Consider the following 24,544-nt stretch of genomic DNA (forward strand, 5'->3'; position numbering starts at 1 on the left):
TTTTCACCAAATTTCTAGCTGTTGCGCTGGAAGTCTTGAAACGGTTGACCAATCACGAACGCTGTTTCGACGGGCGTCACTGTGTTTATTAGGTCATTGTGTCTGTATGCAAATTAGTCGTATAACGGAGGCAGTGGTTTAGTAGGCCAATGTCAAAGAAAGGTCGTTTATATCGAAACGTTCGTGTGCTGTTTTTTATTTCCTGGGGCCTATTCAACGAATCATTGCAACCATAGCCGTGTCAAAAACTTTGTTCACTGTGAGAAAAACGGGACGTTCTGTTTAATTTCACCTGCGTTTGACTACAAACGACCTATTTTCCAAGCGAGGGCTCCCCGGAAAAAAGTGTCGTATTATTTTTAGACGTGCATTGCCCTCGCTGACGTACATTGACCCGGATAAAGCCGACGACATAACTTAGCAAGTAAACAGTTCGTTCCCGGTGTGTGTACAGCGCCTACCTCTCCCAGAAACGGAGTCCGGTCGTTATCAAGCTAAGTAGTACACAGAATGGAGCACCGACCTGCAAAATTAGGTAAGTTTTATATGAAAAAACATTTATGTCATAAATTGGTACTATAGTTTTATCTCACCGTCGTATATCGTTCGCCACTGCGATCCAGTTGCTAGTATGTGAAACAGAGTTCTCCGACAATAGTTATCGACGGTATTTTCGTCGTCACAGCTGGCTTTCAAATATTTTGGAAAAGTACTTTTTTTTTCATGCGAAGATTTTTTCGAGCCGCTTTTAGTTGTCGGGGTGTTACCCTGAACTGCTTGGATACAAAATTTCAACGTTGTTTGTTATTGTGACGAGTCTTTTGCTTTTCCGACCGCCAAATCACACTTCGTTAGTTTTCAAAATTCCGCATAATTCTCTTAGAGTTTTGCCGAATTGAAAATATTTCAAAGATACCACTTTTGGGAAGATTTTTCACCCTCTGTTCAATGTTTAGGGGAATAAAGTGTATTTTTAGCACCTTTAAAATCGTACATTGTGTACGGCATAAGGAATGTGTTTGTGCATCCATTTACCAAAACGGCGTTGATGAGTCATTCGTTCCTAAAGGTCGAAATTTGAATTTCTTTTAATAGCGGACTGGGTGCAGAAAGTAGCAGTCCCACAGTACCAGCCACCGACCGTGTTGTTGATTTATTTTCTTTCTGTTTGAAATTGTCTGTGATTTTGTTTAGCGCAATTTGAAGAATACGCGAGATGCCCCGAAAATGCTTTGTTATTAGCGTTGAAAGCTTGGCGGCCGACTCGACGCGCAAATATCTCCGATCAATATTTGTTCTGAGAAACAAACATTTTTTTTTACGTTAATATATTTTTCAAATTATTATGTATCATCGTTGTTGTACTTAAAAAACTATGATAATTTTATATAAAAAAAACAAAGTAATACAAAAATTGTCAAGATTTCGCTTTCAAATTGCTGAATATACAGATCTTAATTTACAAGTTTATTCATACAAAAATGCAAACATGTTTGAAATATTGCTGTCAACAATATCTTTATAAATAATAGAACAGTTATGTTCAGAATTTGATTGTTTTTTTTTGTAGACTATGATGGCCAGCATATACTATGTCGGGTATGCGGGGACAAGGCATCAGGCTTCCATTATGGTGTTCATTCATGCGAGGGATGTAAGGTAAAAACAAACATTTTTTATCATTTTATTTGACATATTTCCTTTTACATGAATCATATGGACACAAAATTAAAAAAACAAAACAATATTATTATTTGATTTATCAATGATCATTCAATACTTTTAATTTGTCTCTTTTACCTGAGACATCACTTTCTGCTTTGATTTCAATTGTAAAAATTCCTTTTTGTTTAGTTTTTTTTAGTTAAGTTCCTTGATGGTCAGCAAAGGTTTGTATGAGAAAAATACTTTGTTTTTTAAAACTCTTGTATTTAAATAGTATGCGAGAATCTGAGTGGCAGCTCAAAACATAAATTACATTGAGTGTTTCTCCAAGATTATATTATATGTTATAAGAAACAATAAAAAAAAACTGTTGAATATATTTGGTTGGTATGTTTGTATGTATAAAACTTTATTTTTCAGCAGCAATTAACACAAATGTTAATTATTATTTGTTACCACAAGTGAGCACTCAAATATAACGAGGGACAGGGATTTTTGTCATAGTAAGCTGGTATAATTTAAATTTTTGAAGTACAAGGAAAAGTGTATCCTTAGTAACAGAAATAGGTTTAATTAAAATTCACAGAGTTAAGTCAAATAAAAAAAAAAATATCTGGATCTGATAACCTCGATTTTTTGTCTATGGTGGAACATGGAAAAATTATACAGAGTTGCACAATATTTCAATGAGACTTGAATCAAACTGACTCATTTATCCCGAATTTTGGTCAAATTGGGAAGATAGTAAAAATGATAAACATGATTCAACTAGGATTTTGTCAATTAAATATTAAAAATAATATGTGATGAAGGAAACAAATGTAAAACAAAATTTTATATTATAGGAACTTGACAAATTTTTTTTTGCCGAATAAATTGTTATCTTCACTCTAGAAAAAATTAGGTCTTTTGGTTTATTGAGCATGTGCAGTTTTATCAGACGGCTGATACATAATTAAATCTTATACCACAAAGGCAGTTTTATTTAAAAAAAAGCGGGTCACCTTTTTTATGTTTATGTCTTTGTTTGAGTGTGAAGTTAAAGGGCGGCAGTCATCGCGCCGCGTTCTGTTCGATATGGGACTCATAGCGACGTATACAACACGTGTAAAATACATTGTTTATTTACATGAAATTTAAACACGTGCTGCACGACGACCACCTCGCTTTAAATTGAATTAGCTGTATGTTTAACAAAAATGCATCTTTACTGTATACTTGTTGCGTGTTTGTGTTTACTGCTCTGTTATTATAGTATGTTTTCTGCATGTCAACTGAAAATCAGAATGCACATGAAATGAAGTCAAGCAGATCACATAGGTAATTGGATATCACTCAAATATTTGTATATCAACTATTATTACAAATAATGTTTCCTGTTTTGATGTTTAAACATTATATTTAGTCAAGAAGGGCATAAGCTTCATTCCATAAAATTTTTGATTTTTTAAAATGATTTGATAATAATTGGTGATAAACCAAACAGAATATAACTTTGTTGTTTAAAACTCTGGAGGGTCTTTTTTTTGTGAGAAGAAAAATCAGCATGGTAAAAAAATTGAAAGCAAAAAAGTTAGAAGAAAAATAACATGCATTTGGAAAACAATAAAAAATATTAAATTAAAATAATTGTCATCAAATATCAAGAAAAGAAAGTGAAGAAACTACATTTTTCTTCCAGCTTTCCTACTTTACAAAAATAAAGAAATCATGAATAAAATAAATTTGTTTTTTATTTTTCAACTGCAGCCTATTTCTCTAAAGTCATGCATCAACATATTGCGGCATCTATACTGTTATGGATCACAACAAATAATTCAAAAATAGATTATTGAACAGGGACACAATGAAGCTAAGAAAAATATATGGATTGGTTCAGTGTCTGAATCTGTTGCATTATTTGATACGTAAATAATAGCAATATTAACATGGAAATAAATAATACAGAATTCACCATTTGTTTGTTAGTTCTGCTTACTCCACAGTGTGTAAAGATTTTGTTATTTTGTAGACAGTTCAACAGTTTTATTTTGGTAATTTGAAAATATTACTGCATTTTGAAATGAAACCAGCATATTTTGTAAATGAAAAGAAATCTTTTTTTGTCAATTTGTAATTTCATATTTAAGTACTGTATTTGTATTTGTAAGAAAGTATTTCAAAATAAAAAAAAAAAGAATCAGCCTTAATACTCGGGCAGGGCAGACAAATGAATTATGCATCTATTTCCTTTCCAGGTGGGTGAGTATTAGAGATGTAACAGCCGAATTGTCTCCAGTCACGTTTTCTAGGGCAACTGAGCACTGTTAACCAGAGTGCACACACTGACCTTTATAATAATTCATGTAATGAACTCCTAATATCAGGTGACTATTTTTATTTAACTGGGTCAATGTCTCCTGCTTTAGATCTCCATATTACACAGGCTCAGTATTAATTTTAAAAAACACACTTAAATTGATAAAATTAAAAAATTAAATATTTTTCAATTAGTGTTCAAAAAGATATGTATCCTTTTTAATTCATTCTTGATATATTTCCTTTTAATAATCAAAGAGCGTTAATGGACTTGTGAATGGCCACCAGTGTTCTAGCTTCAAAATTAAATTAGTATTTTGAGCAACCATAATAAAAGCATTTATTGTCTAAAATTGTACTTGGGATCAATTGATTTTAAATCATAAATTTCCAAAAAAATAAATAAAAAAAAGCATAGAATATGTTCCATATGCTGTATTTACTATATGAGAAGCACATCTCCAATACAAGTGCATAAACCAAAATAAAAGCATTTATTGTCTAAAATTGTACTTGGGATCAATTGATTTTAAATCATAAATTTCCAAAAAAATAAATAAAAAAAAGCATAGAATATGTTCCATATGCTGTATTTACTATATGAGAAGCACATCTCCAATACAAGTGCATAAACCAAAATAAAAGCATTTATTGTCTAAATCGTACTTGGGATCAATTGTTTTTAAATCATGGATTTCCAAAAAATGAATGAAAAAAAAAGAAAGAATATGTTCCATATGCTGTATTTACTATATGAGAAGCACATCTCCAATACAAGTGCATAAACCAAAACAAGCAGCCTGTCGGCTGAGATGGCTCCGCTGTTAGCAATGCACATGGCAATTAAAGAACAGAAGATATCATTAGAAAATGAACAAATCTGGAAAAAGGTCCACATGTAGTACCTATATGTATAACATATCAAAGCAATTGGACTTGCGGTTTTTAACAAGAAGTTGAAAATATCACTTTTTACCGAAAATGACAAGAATATTCATCAAAATTAGAGAATTAAAGATATCATCATGAAATGAACAAATCTGAGAGAGGTCCACATGTAGTACCTATATATGTAATATCAAAGCAATTGGACTTGCGGTTTTTAACAAGAAGTTGAAAATATCACTTTTTACCAAAAATGACAAGAATATTCATCAAAATTAGAGAATTAAAGATATCATTACAAAATGAACAAATCTGAGAGAGGTCCACATGTAGTACCTATATATGTAATATCAAAGCAATTGGACTTGCGGTTTTCAACAAGAAGTCGAAAATATCACTTTTTACCAAAAATGACAAAAATATTCACCAAAATTAGAGAATTAAAGATATCATTACAAAATGAACAAATCTGAGAGAGGTCCACATGTAGTACCTATATATGTAATATTAACGCAATTGGACTTGCGGTTTTTAACAAGAAGTTGAAAATATCACTTTTTACCAAAAATTACAAAAATATTCACCAAAATTAGAGAATTGAAGATATCATGAAATGAACAAATCTGAGAGAGGTCCATGTGTAGTACCTATATATGTAATATCAACGCAATTGGACTTGCGGTTCTAACAAGAAGTTGAAAATATCACTTTTTACCGAAAATGACAAGAATATTCATCAAAATTAGAGAATTAAAGATATCGTCATGAAATGAACAAATCTGAGAGAGGTCCACATGTAGTACCTATATATGTAATATCAAAGCAATTGGACTTGCGGTTTTTAACAAGAAGTTGAAAATATCACTTTTTACCAAAAATGACAAGAATATTCATCAAAATTAGAGAATTAAAGATATCATTACAAAATGAACAAATCTGAGAGAGGTCCACATGTAGTACCTATATATGTAATATCAAAGCAATTGGACTTGCGGTTTTCAACAAGAAGTCGAAAATATCACTTTTTACCAAAAATGACAAAAATATTCACCAAAATTAGAGAATTAAAGATATCATTACAAAATGAACAAATCTGAGAGAGGTCCACATGTAGTACCTATATATGTAATATTAACGCAATTGGACTTGCGGTTTTTAACAAGAAGTTGAAAATATCACTTTTTACCAAAAATTACAAAAATATTCACCAAAATTAGAGAATTGAAGATATCATGAAATGAACAAATCTGAGAGAGGTCCATGTGTAGTACCTATATATGTAATATCAAAGCAATTGGACTTGCGGTTCTAACAAGAAGTTGAAAATATCACTTTTTACCAAAAATGACAAAAATATTCACCAAAATTAGAGAATTGAAGATATCGTCATGAAATGAACAAATCTGAGAGAGGTCCACATGTAGTACCTATATATGTAATATCAACGCAATTGGACTTGCATTTTTTAACAAGAAGTTGAAAATATCACTTTTTACCAAAAATGACAAAAATATTCACCAAAATTAGAGAATTGAAGATATCATCATGAAATGAACAAATCTGAGAGAGGTCTACCCAAAGGTACATATACACCAAGTATCAAAGCATTCAGACTTGTAGTTTTCAAGAAGAAGTCGAAAAAGTAAAACATTGATACGGACGACGACGGACAATCACTCATATGATAAGCTCCGCTCGACAAAGTCAACAGCGGAGCTAATAAAAGCATTTATTGTCTAAAATCATACTTGGCTCGTGGGTAGATGCTTGTTCGTAAACAATGACACGCTATGGCCATCTGAAGCATGCTCAGGTGACGACTCCCCTGCTTTAACTTTTAGAGACCTCAGCCTCTGTAAATATTCAAATGATAAAAAATACAGTGAATGGCAGAAACCTGTATCTTATTCTTAGTTTATAAATGTATTTATACGAATTTGTAAATGCAGATCCTTAGCTTTCATTCAAATTCAAATTCATTTGTATTTAATAGTGATTGGATTAGAAACTCAGCATTCTTGATACTTGCTTCTGATTGGTTGATTAGTATTTTATAGTATGTGCCAAATCTGCACCAGTTTAGATTGAAAATTTACAACTATGACACTGATATCATGTAACACCATTTTGTCTAGTGTAGAAATAGGTGCAGTGCTTAAAGGGGAACCGATACTATAAATAGAGGCAAGATGGCCACCGCAATTAGTATGCTAATCTGAACCAAGCCGCTCACATCGTGGCAGGAGCTCCGGGAAATATGCCATTTACAATGTTTTGAGATCAAGCTGTGATTCCAAATACATTTCTATAGGGGCATGAATACATGTATGTACGCTAGCGATTATACTCGTCTGGTTGGGCTTTTGATGTATAAAAGTTGTTGTTTTCGGTTGAAACGTGTAGCGACATGTAAATATCATGAGTTTAAAATGGCGGCTAATATATGCAAAATGCCTGTCAATCACAGTTTGAGTAAGCGAGCATAATAAGCATTCATTTTCTTAGTGAACAGAGGCGGAGTTAATTACCCATGAGCACATGGTGCAATCCATGGGATTGAGCGGTTCCCCTTTAACCTGCTGCATCAAGATGAACAAAAGAGAACATTATTTTTACTGGAAATGTAATTATTGCTTTCTTCTGTGAAAATATAATCTGTAAAAATTAGCCATTAAAATAAATTATTCTGCCAAGTGCCTTCTAAATTTTTAGGAATTTAACATTGAGCTAAGTGGCTGTTTGGGAATTTATATAAAACATATTAATTTACATTGACCTTGACATAAAACATGTTAATTTACATTGACCTAAGTGGTTATTGTGGGATTTGCATAAAACAAATTAACATTCATTAACATTTGCATAAGCATAAAAATTCAGCCAACCGGGATTTTTTTGGCACATGTTGACTATTTTTTATAAATCCTTCATGTTTGTAAAGAGATAATGCACATTTGTATTCATGTTTAATGGGACCCATCTGCTTGTGCCAAATTCATACCCTCATTCATTGACCTATTATCATAGTTGTCGTAAACCTAGTGGATGAAATACAATTTCTGTACTGCAAATATTAAGTCTGTTGGAATATTTTCGTTATGACTGACAAACATGATAAACATTTTTTAAATTTTATTTTGTGTTGAACATGATACAGAATGTTATCTTGCCAGATACCGAGAATCAATGCCCTTACCTCTGATTCAGACCATATTGTTTCATGAACAATAAACAAGTTTTGAGTTTTGCCTGGTGTCAAAACATTCAAATTTCATCTGTGTATATGTCAGGGGAGGGGGTAATTTCACCATATACAAAACTTTAATAGCTCAGGGAATCATCAAACAAATTTTGTGAGCTAGAAATCAACCCCCATTCTCAAACGGAAACAGACTGAAGGTGCTATAATTCAAAAATAGTTAGTAGTATTAGTTGTTAAATAGTTAGTTACAATGTAGTAGTATCAGTTGTTAATTAGTTAGTAGGAGTATTAGTTGTTAAATAGTTAGTTACAATGTAGTAGTATCAGTTGTTAATTAGTTAGTTAGTAGTATTAGTTGTTAAATAGTTAGTTACAATGTAGTAGTATCAGTTGTTAATTAGTTAGTTAGTAGTATTAGTTGTTAAATAGTTAGTTACAATGTAGTAGTATCAGTTGTTAATTAGTTAGTAGGAGTATTAGTTGTTAAATAGTTAGTTACAATGTAGTAGTATCAGTTGTTAATTAATTAGTAGGAGTATTAGTTGTTAAATAGTTAATAGTAGTATTAGTTGTTAAATAGTTAGTTACAACGTAGTAGTATCAGTTGTTAATTAGTTAGTAGGAGTATTAGTTGTTAAATAGTTAATAGTAGTATTAGTTGTTAAATAGTTAGTTACAATGTAGTAGTATCAGTTGTTAATTAGTTAGTAGGAGTATTAGTTGTTAAATAGTTAATAGTAGTATTAGTTGTTAAATAGTTAATAGTAGTATTAGTTGTGCTTGCATCCATCTATACTATTGCCTCTTAAAATTCACCACAAGATTATTATTTTGGCATGTGATGAGTGTTCACATACCTTAAATTTAGGCATGTGTCTTAAGTAGGATCCCAGCTCTCTGTTAGGCCATTGTATTCTTTTTTTAACACACTTCGCACGTTTTTGCGTATGCCAACTCAATCCTGATGCTATACACATGTTGAGGTCTGTAATGTGTCCAAGAATGTGTACACAACTAATACTATACCAGATGTGCTTTATTTGAGGCACATATGGACGAGTGCAAGGGACGAATGCATAAACCAACAATTGTATTTATTGTTTACTGGATAATTAATATATATGAAAATTATTTTTGACTCTCAATGTACAATTTATATGTACGCACTGCAAATAGAATAATCTATTCAAATCAGTCTGTGTATAGATTAAAATTTGAATAAATTCATTTTTACACTGACATATTGATAATTATAAATTCTTAAGTGAAACTTAGGTTAAAAAATAATTAAACTACCATACGTTAAACCAGCATACATTTTGTATGGTAATTCATGTATAAGTACCAGGATGTGTGACCTTTAGGGGTTACACACAGGACAGAAGACTCAGACGTTAGAAACTAAGGTAAATATATGTGGAGACCCTGTCTGGCCTTGGTTACTACTTGTGTCTGTATTGAATGACAGGTGACATTCATTGTCAGAATCACCTTGAAGTAATGATTTCTGGGTCACTTGTCGGATTTGCACAATTGTTGTATTTAGAAGCAGGACTATATTGTACATAGCCAATGAGTCCTGCATCATTTTAAACTATTGATAAGATCAAGTCATGTTTTTGTGATTTTTAAAAATCAAGCTATTGTTATTAAGCTGAAACAAGTCAGCTATACTGGTGCCAGCAATATTAGAAATTGACTTATGCTGTTTGAAATTATTTAGGTGGGGGAGGGGGATTTGTTAAAAAAAAGAAATTGAGAGCTAGACACTTTAAGAAAAAAATGTGCATGCACAATGTTGCAGGGAAAAATCTTGGCACATTCAAGAAAAATAAAAATGTACAGAAGTACATTGCAAAGATCATGCTCTTCCACTCACTTCAAGAGTTTAAGTCACCCATTGCACAAAATCTGAGGATTTATAAGTTGGATCACTAAAAATATACTTGACAACATGTACAATAAATTGCCATCTTTTGCTGTCTTGAAAGTAAATGAATGGCATTCTCATGTACTTTGTATTTGTATGTGTGACCTGGCTCCAAGGTACGAGTTCTATTGTGAATTCTTATACACACAAACAAATGTAGTGTCACCATGCAGTGTATACACTTCACAATTTCAGTGCTTTCATTCTACTTTCATAAATGTATCATTGATAAGATCTAGTAGTAATATTTAGATGATGTTAGTGACATTTGAATGAAAATATAAACATTCATGAGTGAGCAATCTGATACAAAGTATCAACTGAAGGCTACATAGTAGCTGTTATATCATGATTATCACCACTTAATTAAATTGTAGTCCTTATACTGTAAAATACTTTATTTTAGCTGGAATTAATTTTTGCTGAAAAGATTTTTTGAGTCTTTTGTATGGAATCTATTTTCATTGATTTTTGACGAGTTGAATGTAAAATATGGGAAAAAAGGTATATTCACTGGATTTTATTTTCACTGAATCACCCCTTCAGCGAAAATAGCGAAAATTAATTCCAAGCAAAAATAAAGTATTGCACGGTATATATATAGGAATGTGAATATCCATTTTAAATTTTTTCACATTTCACAAAATAAATCTGCATCAATATTTCCATCTGTGAATTAAAAAGGTGTATGAAAATTATGTCTTTTTTGTCTAAATTTAAAAATCCAATCAATTATGTAATATAAATATGACTGGCACTGAGCTTTTTGCAAATTCAGTTTGCCAAATGCCAAAATTTTATCAATTTTCTTTCAAAATAATGACCATCATATTGGGATTTAATATTTTAGGATAAATGAAAATAATTTTAATGCATCATTCTTGGCACAAGACCTTGAAAAAAATCATGTTTTGGTCTGAGTACATGTTAGTTGGAAATATGCATGTTTCAGCTTTTTTTAATTTTCAAAATTTTTCAAAAAAAGAAACAAAATTTCAATTTTATGATAACTCCAAATACGTCAATTTTAAACTAAACATTTTAAGGCATGTGTGCGCATCACTGTTTATAGAAATCAAATTCTATAAGGTTTTTTTTCTTGGCCTTAAATTTATGCAAAGTTATAAATAGATGCTCACGATTTGAACATGCATGTTTGTGCACAGTCTCTCTGACTTGCTCTTCAACTTTTGAACTCTGAAGTCAACCTACATATATTTAGGCAATTTTATATATTTGCCCTAAAATAAAATTATAGGAAAATGGAATTATGGAAAATGTTTCACTGGATTACTAATGCCCGAGTTGACATTTTCAAGCCTCTTAATAGTGCATTCTATCATGGCATTGCTTAAAATACATTCGATTGACATGTGCGTGGACTCGTGAGATTAGGAGATTTTCAACGCATATCATAAATACCAAAGTTGCATGCTTTTATCTTATAAATCCAGAGTTGAGACAATTACTATTGTTATTGGCAGCATTCTATCAAAGCTGGATGAACTATTCCTCCTCTTGCCAATTAACAGGAGATTATTTCTTATGTGTTAACTCGGTTGTGGACGAACATGGTCTGAAGTTTATTAGAGCTGAGCGTGACAGCAACAATGACTGGGGGGTTCTCGTTTAGACACTCGGGTCATTTTGGGGCTCAGTCCTATTAGAGGGGGGGGGCAAGGGGGTAGCTGGTACAGTTTTATGGGAAATAAAAAGGGCTTTTTACAATTTACAAGGAAAAAAAGATGTTTTTACTGTTTACAGTGAATCGTGTCATCTAGTCGTTTTACAGTTTGGAAAAAGTAATTTCCCTGGATTATTGGCTTGGGCTAAACATGATCATTTTTGCTGGTTTAAGTTGGCTCAACTGTTGGGCTCCATTAAAATTATGTCATGTAAATGAGGTAAATGATTCTAATTCTTATCAATAGCTTCCACTGTATCTGTTTCCCTCCATATCAGGCAACCCGAATACAGTCAGTCTTCAAACCTAGCTTTCAGTCAATGTCAGACACAAATCATTAGCCCTTAAAATCAGCTTTTGTCCAATTTCATAGACAAGCAACTTTTTGAATGCACAAAATAAATTCATAATGTAATTTTTCCATATTTTTCAAAACATTTTTGTCAAAAAATTATTAAGACTCATAGGGAATGAGCAATTAAATTCGTTCAGATCAAAATAAAAAAAAAATTACATGTATAGAAGAATTCATTAGGATCTGTAAAATGTTATCTGAATATGATTACTTGAAAGTTTTTATCGTAATCCGGAATAGCTCAACAGTAATTAACATTATTTAGCAGGCTCTGAAAAATAGGCCACTGTGCAAAAGTTCGTTTGCTAATCTTGCCTCTGTGGGTTTGATCAAGTACTTCATGTTTTATGTGTGGCAATCATCAGTAGTAAAGTGTACATAGATGATTTTCCTTGAAACAAACAATAAAATCTCTTTGGTGTTGTAAGCAATCTAATGCTGCTTCCAGTTTTTATAATCATAAATCAAAATCATTTTCAAATTATCAATTTATACATGAGGTTTCCATTAGGAGTTGATCAGTTTTTCTCATCAGACATGAAACTTGGAACATTTGCCCATGGTTTAATTTGTTGTCCCAGATTATTTACTCTCATGAGAGGAATTTTCTCACAAAAATGTAAGAAAAAACATGATGTCACAATTAATAAGTGCAGAATAAAATTCAAACATAATGATCATTATCGAGTAGGCTGCGTTCCCAGGGTATCTATTGCATTTGGTTGAATTTTGCATGGGCCGTTCTACCGAAAGTGTCAAACAAACGTGTGAGAGTGTTTTATCGTAACAATGGCCGTTGGCGAAAAATCACGTTTTAAACTCAAAGTAAATTAGGTGTAATTCAGTGACTGTGGTAAAGCTAGTGTCATGAAAATAACGCAACACGCCTGGATGGGACACCCTATGGTTAACATTACGATATTTGTTACTCATCTAACTAGTTTCAGTTTCGTGCAGCACTCATTTTTTAAAATAATATTGTATGTTTGTTTACTTAGCAGTCACGTGACTACCATTGAATTAGATCAAAATGACCCAGAATTTCAGGAAGAGTGAAGCAATAGCTTTAATAAAATATATAGTTTACTATAGTTCAGGACAATTCTTATATGAAAATATCAAGCCTAATTATAACATTCCTGTTAGGTCTACTGCATCCTTAAGTACACTGTCTCCAAGAGGAACCAAATAATTCATTTCTGTCTCTATAAGTTCCACATGGATGGGTAATTGTCTCATTCTTTCTGAATTGATTGAACATTTCTACCTCATGTAATAAATTCTGGTGAGAGCATTGAATTGATTAATAAGTTCTTTCAAATGTGTCAGGTGTTTTTTCTTGGGACAAACTTGCTTTGATAATGCTATTTTAATAAATTATCATTAAAAACAATGATTTTCACTAGTAATAATTTTACTGTACCAATTTTATCTATAAAAGCATACATGCACTACAAGTGTATACAAACCAACAAAATCAGATTTGTTTTATACTGCACCTATGTAATTTACATAATCATGTATGCTACTATTGATAATTCAAGCATATTCCACGCATTTTCCAGTAAAACAATAAGTTCTATGCTATAGAAGTCATTGGATGAGCTGCGAAATGGCTGTTAGAATTGTAGTGATTGGCAGATGGCAGTCCACTTTGATGTCCCCCAAGTCTGAAATTGTTTCAGATTTCCTGTTTTGTTTCATTTGTATTAAGTCAGCAGTTATGATTTTGAGTTTCCAGCGTGTATTTGACTATTTGACGACGTATATTTGTACTGTCATACTATTGGTCTGATGTATTACATATCACTGCACTGATTTCATTGTGTCAACTTTGATCTACATGTAGTGTTGGATATCAGTGATTTTGTGTTGGTGGACATGTTCAGAGAATTATGTCGTCATATTTTCTGCACTATGCGACTGATCAAGTTTGGAATCGAACACAACGAACTATATCTGAAATTTAGTGTTGATCCCTATGAAAAATCTAATAATTGCTGTGAGAAATGTTGCCTGACATACTGTAAACCATGTCTTTTTCGCGAGCATGTCTTTTTCGTGAATTTATCGAGAGAACTGATTCGCTTATTCAAGATGTTGCTAATGACTTTATTATCAATTCAAAATGGCTGCCAAACAAAGAAATCAACAATGACAAGAAAGATTTGCCAAATCAACATTTCACTATTACGTCATTTTACCACAATTCGTTAAAATTGCATGCCGTTTTTTCAACATGTTTTACAGTAGTTTTTTGAGTCAATTATGCATAAGAAAGAAACTTTCATTTATGCAGTCTTATATTTGGATCACAAAGCTGCCAAGCAATGAATGCATTTTGTTGCTTAATCCAGCTTGTAACATATTGTTGCAATAAATTTCTTTGTGTTTGCTGTTGTGTTGTTGCAAATATTGCATGGGTGTTGAACAGAGAATAAAAATTTATTCTGTGAATAAGTTTCCACCCACCACATAGATCTAAACATGTGATCGGAAAGCTAAGTCATGTGGGATTGACTTATAATGAAAATTTGCATATCACGTTGGTTTACCCATTAGTCAACGAAAATAGTAACAAAGCGAATGATTTATGTGTTTATAATATTCTTTAATTTTGATAACCAATAGAGTTAAATTATAATGTTGAAGAATGAACACAATAGATGCAATTAACCTAGTGTATTGTGTAGTGTTTTGATGTATAGCATTTCAACACCAGCATTGTAGTAAAAAATAAGCCCCTTATTGTAAAGTAAAACATGTTTACTTTATGAATAAAATAGCCAGTCTATTTTCTAGTCCATGCTGTATGTATACGTGAATTGACAAGAAAGTTAAAACATGTGAAACCTATCTATAGTAACCTCTCATTAATATCTTTCCTTACAACATGCATTTTAATCTTAACAAAAAAAATATATTTGTTGATTTATCAGCGTTATTTTATTTAGTTTATGATTTGTTTTACTGGAGATACCTTAAAATCAAAATGTTTGATATATTTTTATGAAGAATTCAAATTAAGAGACTATAGACGAAATTGAGGTGGTTGACAGGAGTCTGCAAGGCACCTGGATGGCTGAGTGCCAAAAATGCTGTGGCCTCCCGCCTTCCTTGTTTGGCTTAATTTGCATCATTGTGCCCAGAAGGCAGTGTGCTGTAGACCTTAAAATAAAAGTATTAAGGTAGTTCCAAAATCTGTAAACATCAGAAGATAAACAAAGAATTTAGTAACAAATCTGAAAACTTTAAATTTATATCAGTCACCATACAGATTAATCTAAGTTTAGTAAGAAGTTATTTTTTCGGTGGATGTTGTTTTCGATGTTTTTACAAAGGATACCAGTAGGTGTGGTAGGGTCAGCCATTTTCCAACATGAAACAGGACTTCAACGGAACAACTTGAAGATAGAAACTCACGAATCACTTAAATATTCCAATGTAAACTCCATTTATTGCTGAAACACTTCAACTGTATTTACTTCTGGTGAATACAGAGACTTGAAGAATGCCATAAAAGCACAAACGTTGCATACATAGAAGGATCTAAACATTTGAATATGTGATTTTCCGTACAATTGCGAGATCTCGCGAGATGCATGAAAGACGAGCGTCGAACGTCTGCCGCAAAAATCGAACGATTTGATTTTGAACTAGAATTTCTATATTTCGTAGCTCACATCGACCGACCGATCTTTGACAGAGGAATATTGCTTCCGAATACCCTTACTTAATCGAAATTGTCTATCATCAAATGTGGACAGCACATTATTAAGCATGGAAATGTCCCCCAAAATACTTTCGCGTTTGTTGAATCCCACGCGATGTTTGACGCGACTACGACGCTATGACCTTTGTTTGTCCTGTTTTTACGTTCGATTTCACGCAAAACGCGTGATTCTCGCAGTGAACGGAAAATGGTCTATTGACTGTAGATTACACCAGAGCAAAATGTACTGTTAACTTCAAAAGGGAGAAATGCAATACTATGGTGTCTTCCAAGCAGATAGAGGTTCACCAATCAGTGACTTTGTACTAGACTAATTATAGCAGGGTTCTTCTAAAGGCATTATAGAGTAGGGGTTCCTAACTGTTAAATTTTGGATAAACAATAGAACCAATTTAGCATAACACAATTACCGGTAATACAATAGCTGTGATATTAACATATCTTAGTGTGCAAATTTGCAGTGTTGCAAGGGAGAACACTGCATGAGACGTTAGCCAGAAAGCAGGATTGACATTTTTTGATCAATTTTTATGAAAGCTGGAGTGAAATATTTATGCATAACATCTATAAACATATAACTCAGAAATTACTCATTAAATTTGAAAAAACAGATCTGAAGTCTGAAAATATTCAGAAATTCAACAAACATCAAAAATACACAATGTACACCTACGAATTATTATTGTTTCAACAAGAGTAGGCAGTGTGTTTGGCTGAAATGAAATAAATAAATAAAACAAACTAATACTTGATCTTGTTCTCTCTAAATGACAAGAAATCTTTGAAGTTTAGTAGCAGAAGCAAAATCAGTTTAGTAAACATACTGTAAAATATTTTATTTAGCTGGAATTAATTTTCACCGAAAAGACTTTTTGGGTGTTTTGTATGGAATTTATTTTCACTGATTTTTGACGAGTTGAATGTTAAATATAGGAAAAGGGTGTATTCGTTGGATTTTATTTTCACTGAGTCTTTCCTTCAGCGAAAATAGTGAAAATAAAGTATTTCACAGTAGTAGTCATATACATATGAAATCTAGTTTATTCGAACACTATCCTATTTCAAGTTATGTTTTTGTTGAGTTCCATAAAAGTACATCAACATGCAAGCATAATTGGAATGCTTTTTAAAGTTTAATTGTCTGATTTATACTGCCTGGAAACTGAGCCGGATGTGCTTTACCATATGAGGTTAATAAATTATAATGTTTATTTATTTAAAATACAATAAATCTAAATATGCAAGAAGGTTATATAGAAACTAAATTCGAATAGAATAGAATAGAATAGAATAGAATAGAATAGAATAGAATAGATGTAGTTTAGAATGAGAGAATAGAATAGAATAGAATAGATGTACATGTAGTTTGGAATGAGAGAATAGAATAGAGTAGATGTAGATTGGAATGAGAGAAAGGAATAGAATAGAATAGAATAGAATAGAATAGAATAGAATAGAATAGATGTAGTTTGGAATGAGAGAGTAGAATAGTTTAGAAGAATGGAAATGTTTGCAAATGAATGGAATGAGATAGAATAGAATAGAAATTGCTTCATAAAATACAAAGAAACCAACACAGTAAATGTCTGCTATATGGCACTGTAACTACAAGTATTTTATTATCAGTAACAAAAGCTACAAACTTGCACACATTATTTCCAACTAAGTGATTTTTTTTTGACTTGCTTGCTAGTTACATTATATCGTGTTAATGATTTGGCATTTCCATATTAAAGAAATTAAACCACTATTGCGCTATAGGCTATAGGGTTAACTGATTGCTATAATGAGAGTAGGGGTTGAAGAAAAAAATCTACACAGTAAATGTTCAAGAAGAATTCTTACTTGGAAAATGAAAGAAGAAAAATGAAAAAATCTAAAAAAAGCTCAATAAGTAAAAAAAAAATTTACACATTCATGTTGTTCTGCCCTTCCAGAATTATTGATAGACAATTCCTGCATGCCTTATTTTGTTTTGAATATTAGGATATATTTGCAATGTTAAATGTTAAATGAACCGACAATATGACCTAGCTTTTTCTGTCGTGTTTCAACCGTTATCCGTTTTAGTTTGAACCTAGTCTGGCGCCTGTACAGAAAATCAGGTCAATCCTGCATTGTGTCTGATCCTTGAGGGCGCCCTTGCTACCTGTTTGCTTAATGCAGACCTTGATGTCATGCCTTGAAAGTTCATACAGAGGCATTGACTAGTTGTTTGTGCACAGCACATTGTAGGTAGTGGTATGATACACCCTGAAACAGCACGGATTTGACCTGGCTCTTACAATATGTGTACCTACTCAGCATACCAAATAAGGCAAGCAGCCTTGACTGAGTCATCCTCATCTGCATAAGATGATTCACATATTCAAATCACATAGTAGCACCTGAATATTGAAGTGAAGTGTAGGGGCTAGTAATTAATTAAACTCTGTGACGAGGGAGGGGGGGGGCAAGATGATAGAACTACTGACAGATATTTTATTTTGTGCTCATCAGTTTTGTGCTTTGTTTCCTCAGTGATGCTGTAATTTTTCACTGTAAAATATTTGCAGATTTTTTATTAAATGTAAAATTTTTCTTTTTCAAAATCTGAGTAGATTTTTTTTTTCAAAGTCTGTAAAGCAGTGTGCTCTGAGAATTGGGAATTATGCAGGTTTATTTCGTGGAACATGATAAAAGTTGACTTGGTTGTTGTACGAGGCTTAAAACTAAAGCTAGAAAAGAATTGTCTTCAAATACATTTGTAGTCGGTCAATCCACTCATTTAACTCAGAGGATTTAGAGGACAGCAGTGGTCTAGACTCAACACTTTTGTTCTGTCTTTTCTATTCACAATGATTCATTTTAATGTACCGGGTATTGTTACACAGACAAAGCAAGTCTTCAATTGGCTGAACTCACCTGTGTAAATAACAGTAGTTGTGCTTATTGACAGCAGGCCATGTAGTGATTTTGTCCAATTCAGTTGTTTTTTTCATTTCATTTAAATGCAGAAATTTATAAAGTTTTAGGCACACAGCCAAAATAAACGTGGTTTCAGTTCACCTTGGAAACCATTCACATATTTGTGTAGTTTCACACGATTTTCCAGGCAAACTCGTTTTTTATGAAAATTTAGGTTAATTGAAAATAGGTTATTTGAGAATGTTTAAGTTGAATTGAAGATTATATGTTCATCGTATTTTCATTATTATGGGTTCATGCCACCAGGATAGAAAACAATATCAGTTGGCTATGTGTTGAAAAGGCATTGAAAACACTAATTTATGTTCACTTTGTGGTGCCCTAAAATGATGAAAACTTCATCTGCTACTTTAAAATGCTTTATTTTAGCTGGAACTAATTTTGGCTGAAATGACATTTTAAGTGTTTTGTATGGAATTTATTTTCACTGATTTTTAACAAGTTGAATGTAAAATATAGGAAAAAAGGTATATTTGACGGATTTTATTTTCACTGAATCATTCCTTCAGCAAAAATTGATTCCAATCGAACATAAGTATTTTACAGTAAATGTTCTTTAATGGTAGGCTGTTCGCAAACAACTCCTAACCCGGATATCTTTCCAGGACCTAATAGTTACATCTGATATATGGTACATACTACTGCTTCATATGTCAAAGGCTGAAAATATCATACTGTCAAATCTGTATTAGAAGCTGCAGCTATTAAAATTGTACAATTGCAACAGAAGGGATGCGCTTTCTATTAGAGCATCTACACGTATGAGAAATTGTGAATATTTGGTACTCAACTGCTCAAAAAGAATGGGTGCAACTTATATTAAAGATGCGGCTTTTAATACAGATTTTACGGTATATCTGGAAATTAAGAATTTGTCAGAATTTGACAGCTGTATTTATTTTCCCCTTTAATTGAATTTTATAATACACACTACCCTGGTAATTCAAAGAAAATGTGCAGTATGTGAAATTGCATTGTCTGTCATTTATTGGCATATTGATTTCAACTGGAATAGACATAAAACCCACTTATATGTATGAATACGGCATGTTAATATTTAAATAAAAAACAGGAAGTATGTGTGTGCTAGCAACTGGCAGTAACAGAGAGCGTAGCGGTAACCGGGAGACCAAATAACATTCAGAATGTCTGCAACAACACTGATACATTGTTCGCTAGTCTCTAATTGCTTATGGGTGACCCATTTAGAATCTGGGGGGGGGGGGGGATTTGTCAATTGCATACATTACTATGGTAGGTTTTTTTTCCTGAAAGCATAATTTTTTTCTATACTATTGAGACTGTGAAATTCTTTCTCTTGATTTCAGCCCACATCAAATCCTACACCTCCCGACCCTCCAAGAATTTAAATGGGTTACCCCTTACCAATTTGTTCTAAAAATTTCATCATTTCAGGAACTTGTTACATTTAGTGAATTTACCATATATATTTTTTTAACTGGGTTTTTTAAATTCACTATCTACGCTGATAATTAAAATATAACTCGTTAAATAATCTTAAATATAAACATAGTGAAATTAAATACCGCTGAAAATAAATGCATTTACAGTAGTTGTGTATATAATTGAATGTACATGTTAAATAGTTTTAATAAGTTGATTTTCTGCTAATGTGACAAAGACAGACTACTAATGAGCCTTTACAGTGACACACATTTTTTCGTTTAGATGTAATAACAAGTCTTGCTTCATATCCGTCACTCTGCTCTCAGATTTATATAATCTGCTTTTGGCTGTTCTCTCCTTGACCCAGCTCCCCTCAAGGACGCCATTAAATGGAAGTAATACATATAATCAATTCATGCCAAATTAACTTCATCCTGACCTCCTTGTTTCCCGAATATCTACAAGGAGAATGGTATCCTCGTTAATGTTTTTCATTTTGATTAATTTTATTTCCTTGATTTGTTTTATCCTTGCAGAAGTAGCATGTTCTACATTTTTTGTATGTATATATTTTAATCCATCAAATGATGCATAATAAACATATTAATAATAATTAACAAGTTAACCTGCTGTTCATGCACATTTATTTGCATGACTTTATGAAGTGGTCCATCTTCATATTTTGGTATCAAACAGATGACAAATTATTTATTACACACTCTTATCATGAACATATACAATAAAAGGTAACTACCGTACCCTGAGTTTGCTGTCACATTTTGCTTCAGTATTGCATAGATTAACACAAATGAGCAAAAAACGCTGGTCAGTTATTTCATTGTATACTGTAAAGAGGTTAATTATTCACTGGGTTTTAATTTTGCTGATTTCGCTGACTGGAAAATGTGCTAAATTAAAACCCAGTGAATGTTTAAAATTTAGTATAGAACGCATTATCTAAATGATAAAACCGTGAATATAAAACCTACTGAATATGCCTCAAATGGTAAATCAGCGAAATTTAAAACCAGTGAAAATTAGTCAAATTCAACTATTAATTATTATAATGACATATTATAAAAAAAAAAATTCAGGAGAGACAACAGTGACACTCAATGTCCGGAACTGTCGCCTGGCAAAAAACATATTTAAAAAAAAAAAAAAGATAGAGAGAAAGTATCAGTAAATGCAATTTTTGTTTTAAGGGCTGCACTTCAAATTGAACAAATAAGATTATCTTTTTTCTTAGTACTAATCAAACATTATTGACAACCAACCAGGCAGCAAAAAAAATGGTTTCTCCTTCAATATTTGATCCTGTGTTCACATCCACCCATCTGTACTCAGATCCACGACCTCTGCCCTTTAAAAAAAGATAGTGTTGCATTTATATGAATAAATAATTAATATTTGGAGGCATAAAATTATATATACAATGTGAAATCAGAGTATTCTGGTACTGTAAAATACTTTATTTTCACTTGGAATAAATTTTCACTGTTTTCACTGAAGAAATGATTCAGTGAAAATCAAATCAAGTGAATATACTTTTTTTCCTATATTTTACATTCAACTCATCAAAAATCAGTGAAAATAAATTCCATACAAAACGCCCAAAAAGTCTTTTCAGTGAAAATTAATTCCAGCTAAAATAAAGTATTTTACAGTATATCCTATTGCCTGGTTACTTTGTGAGTATTTATTGTAGGCAGGCTACTTCAATATTGACATACTTTTTATTTTCGAGGTCATATGTTTCATGCATCTAAAACATGTTCATATGGGTCCCAGATGACAATATACAGCTGTGTAAAATACCCTCTTTGTGTGTTTACTTGCTAGGAGTCGCTTTATTTTGAGAATGTCATTATTTGTCTCTGTTAAATAAATCTTTTATTGCAATAAAGATTTATATATACAGAAAGTTTTAGAAATTTAGAAAGAATAATTCTAACAGTGATGAAATGTTCATGATTTCAGGTTTTATAATTTTTTTTAAGCTTTAATTTAATTAGCCATATGGACAAAAAAGAAATGTTTTTGTTTTTTCTTAACAGTGCTAATAAAGTAAATGTTCTATTCTATTCTATTCTATTCCATTCCATTCCATTCCATTCCATTCTATTCTATTCTATTCCATTCCATTCCATTCCATTCTATTCTATTCTAATAAACAACCACTTCCTGTTATGATGACATAGTGCCTCCTCCATACATGCTATTTCTCACAATTCATAGAAGATGTTCAGTGTACGGTTCATGGATGTTGGTTAAAACCAACAATCAGTATCGATACGATTATCCAGCAATTTGTAATATCCAATTTTCTAATCTGCTTGATTTTCCTGAATTAATCTACTAAATAAATATAGCAGATATTAAAGTTTCAGAATTTTGGTCAATTTATTTTCTAAAATTGATGCAGACATCTATATTTTTTTAAAATTTTGATTCCTTATTTAAATTGTCAATGTCATCTTGTTAAAAACTTTCTTTACATTTTTATAAAAATCAGAGGTAAACTTTAGAGAAACTTTAGACATTCATTTTTTAACTGAAGCATTGATTGACCAGAAACAAGAATTTGTTCTATTCTAAAAGTTGTAGGTTCTTCTTACTAGGCAAATAAGAAAGATTTATTGCTTAGATTTCAAATACTATGCTTCCATTAGAGCAACTATTGTGGTTTGAAAAACATGATCACTGCATGCGTGGTGGCATGTTTCTCTTGTGTTCTTTTGAATTCTATGCGTGTTTTCAGAATGACATCACCTATCGTCTATGCCACGCCCTACAAAACACAGGTGATGTTTTCCCCAGTGTTTGTAATATGTCATGCCTGCAGGAGTTTGTTAGCGATGCTTTACCTGCAGAGTATACACCCACGCTCAATATTGGCTGCTGTCCAGACCTTGTTTGTGCATTCAGTCTGATTGAATGCATGCCAGAAGAATTTACGCATCCACAAAGAATTGCATAATTTTAATTACCCGCTTGTAGCTCTAGACGTAAACAACTAAACAGGGTGATCTGGCTTGAGCCAGCAAAAATGATGGTGTAAACACATTCAGCCCAAGCTTACTCGAGCTGAATTTTGCTTTATAAAGTACCTGGTATTTCTTAGCTTTGAGGTTGATCTCTGTTTGGACTGAGCCCAGCCCAAAGTCTGAACAGTCAATTTTTTGATCAAAAACTAGAATCAGTTTCCTTTTTTGTCCATTTGGTCCGAAATTAATATTGAGTTCAGTGAAAATTACAGAGAATCTAAACAAATTTATTCAAATATTTGGCGGGAAAAAAAATTGGCACTCAAAGGGACTCCAGAAAAGTCCAGCTCAGTGACCCCTGTTTTATTAAAATGCATAAAAGATCTGGCTAAATGTTTACTACCAGTACTTTGAAATGCAGTGACCTTACTGATTTGTGGATTTCTAGATTAAACAAAGACATACTAAACTGAAATTGTGTTGGCTTTTAAAGCTGATATTCAGCTATATCCTTGGAAACACCTGATTTTTTATTTATTTTTAAACATATTGTACAAATACAGGGTTATAAAAGTGTTTTGTTATTTTTTTTTAGGAGTAGGATTAATTCTAGATAAAATAAAAATATGGAAATACTTAGCAGTTCATTGCCATCTATTTTTGTCCTTTTTATATTTCTACTGTATATCAGATTACCGCTACCCTACTGGTACTGTAGTAGCTTAGGTTGTTGATTATTTTGATGAAAGGATCAGATTCCATTGATGCTTACAGTATGATATTATTTTCTGCTTGAACCCTGAGAATATATGGTACCGAACTAATTTTTTCACTAAATATCCATGAATCTGGTGATTTTTTTAGTTATATACAATTTGTTATTTAATATGGTAAAATCATTATATACAACAAGTTTTTGTTGGTTACATATAGTTAAAAAAATCATATTTAGTTTCAAGATGGGTATTAATTTGTAGGAATCTGATGAATCCAATTTTCCAGGCTTTCGGCATGGATTCTCATAAAAAAGTCCATTTTTGAATTTTTTTCCCAGTTTTTTTTTTTTTTTTTTAAAAAAAGCTACCAAACTGAGTACTAGTAAAAAACCAAAAACAGTGTCTTAATCAATAATTGTATAACTTTTGAAGCAAAATCTATGATAAATTTTGGAGAGCAACCTTCAGTGTATAAATAAATATACATAAATCTATTCAGTAACTATAATATAGCTATAATATGCAGACTAATTATAAAAGTTGAGTATATGCAAAACTGCTTGCCTGAATGACTATACCCTAACACCTAACTAATCAATATATCAATTTGGCCTTGGCTAAAATCATGTTTTAGCTTGTGAAAGTCAAGGAAATTTGTCTTGTTTGTTATAGTGGTTTGCAGTATTAACCTAAAAATATATGCATGTTTTCAAAC

The 24,544-nt window shown here is 31.9% G+C and overlaps 1 protein-coding gene across 1 annotated transcript in view; it reads left to right on the forward strand.

Moving 5' to 3' along the window:
* The first annotated feature begins 374 nt into the window (after positions 1-374).
* The window catches only part of LOC102806481 (nuclear receptor subfamily 1 group D member 2-like), a 35,215-nt gene continuing 11,045 nt past the window's right edge, over positions 375-24,544 (forward strand). Inside the window, exons 1-2 of the mRNA XM_078008837.2 lie at positions 375-535; positions 1,571-1,659. Of these exons, the coding sequence (XP_077864963.2) occupies positions 511-535; positions 1,571-1,659 (114 nt within the window). The 5' untranslated portion in view covers positions 375-510. The remainder of the gene's footprint in view (positions 536-1,570; positions 1,660-24,544) is intronic.

Source organism: Saccoglossus kowalevskii, chromosome 22 (genome assembly GCF_978046115.1).
Source record: "Saccoglossus kowalevskii chromosome 22, keSacKowa6.1, whole genome shotgun sequence".
Taxonomy (NCBI): Eukaryota; Metazoa; Hemichordata; class Enteropneusta; family Harrimaniidae; genus Saccoglossus; species Saccoglossus kowalevskii.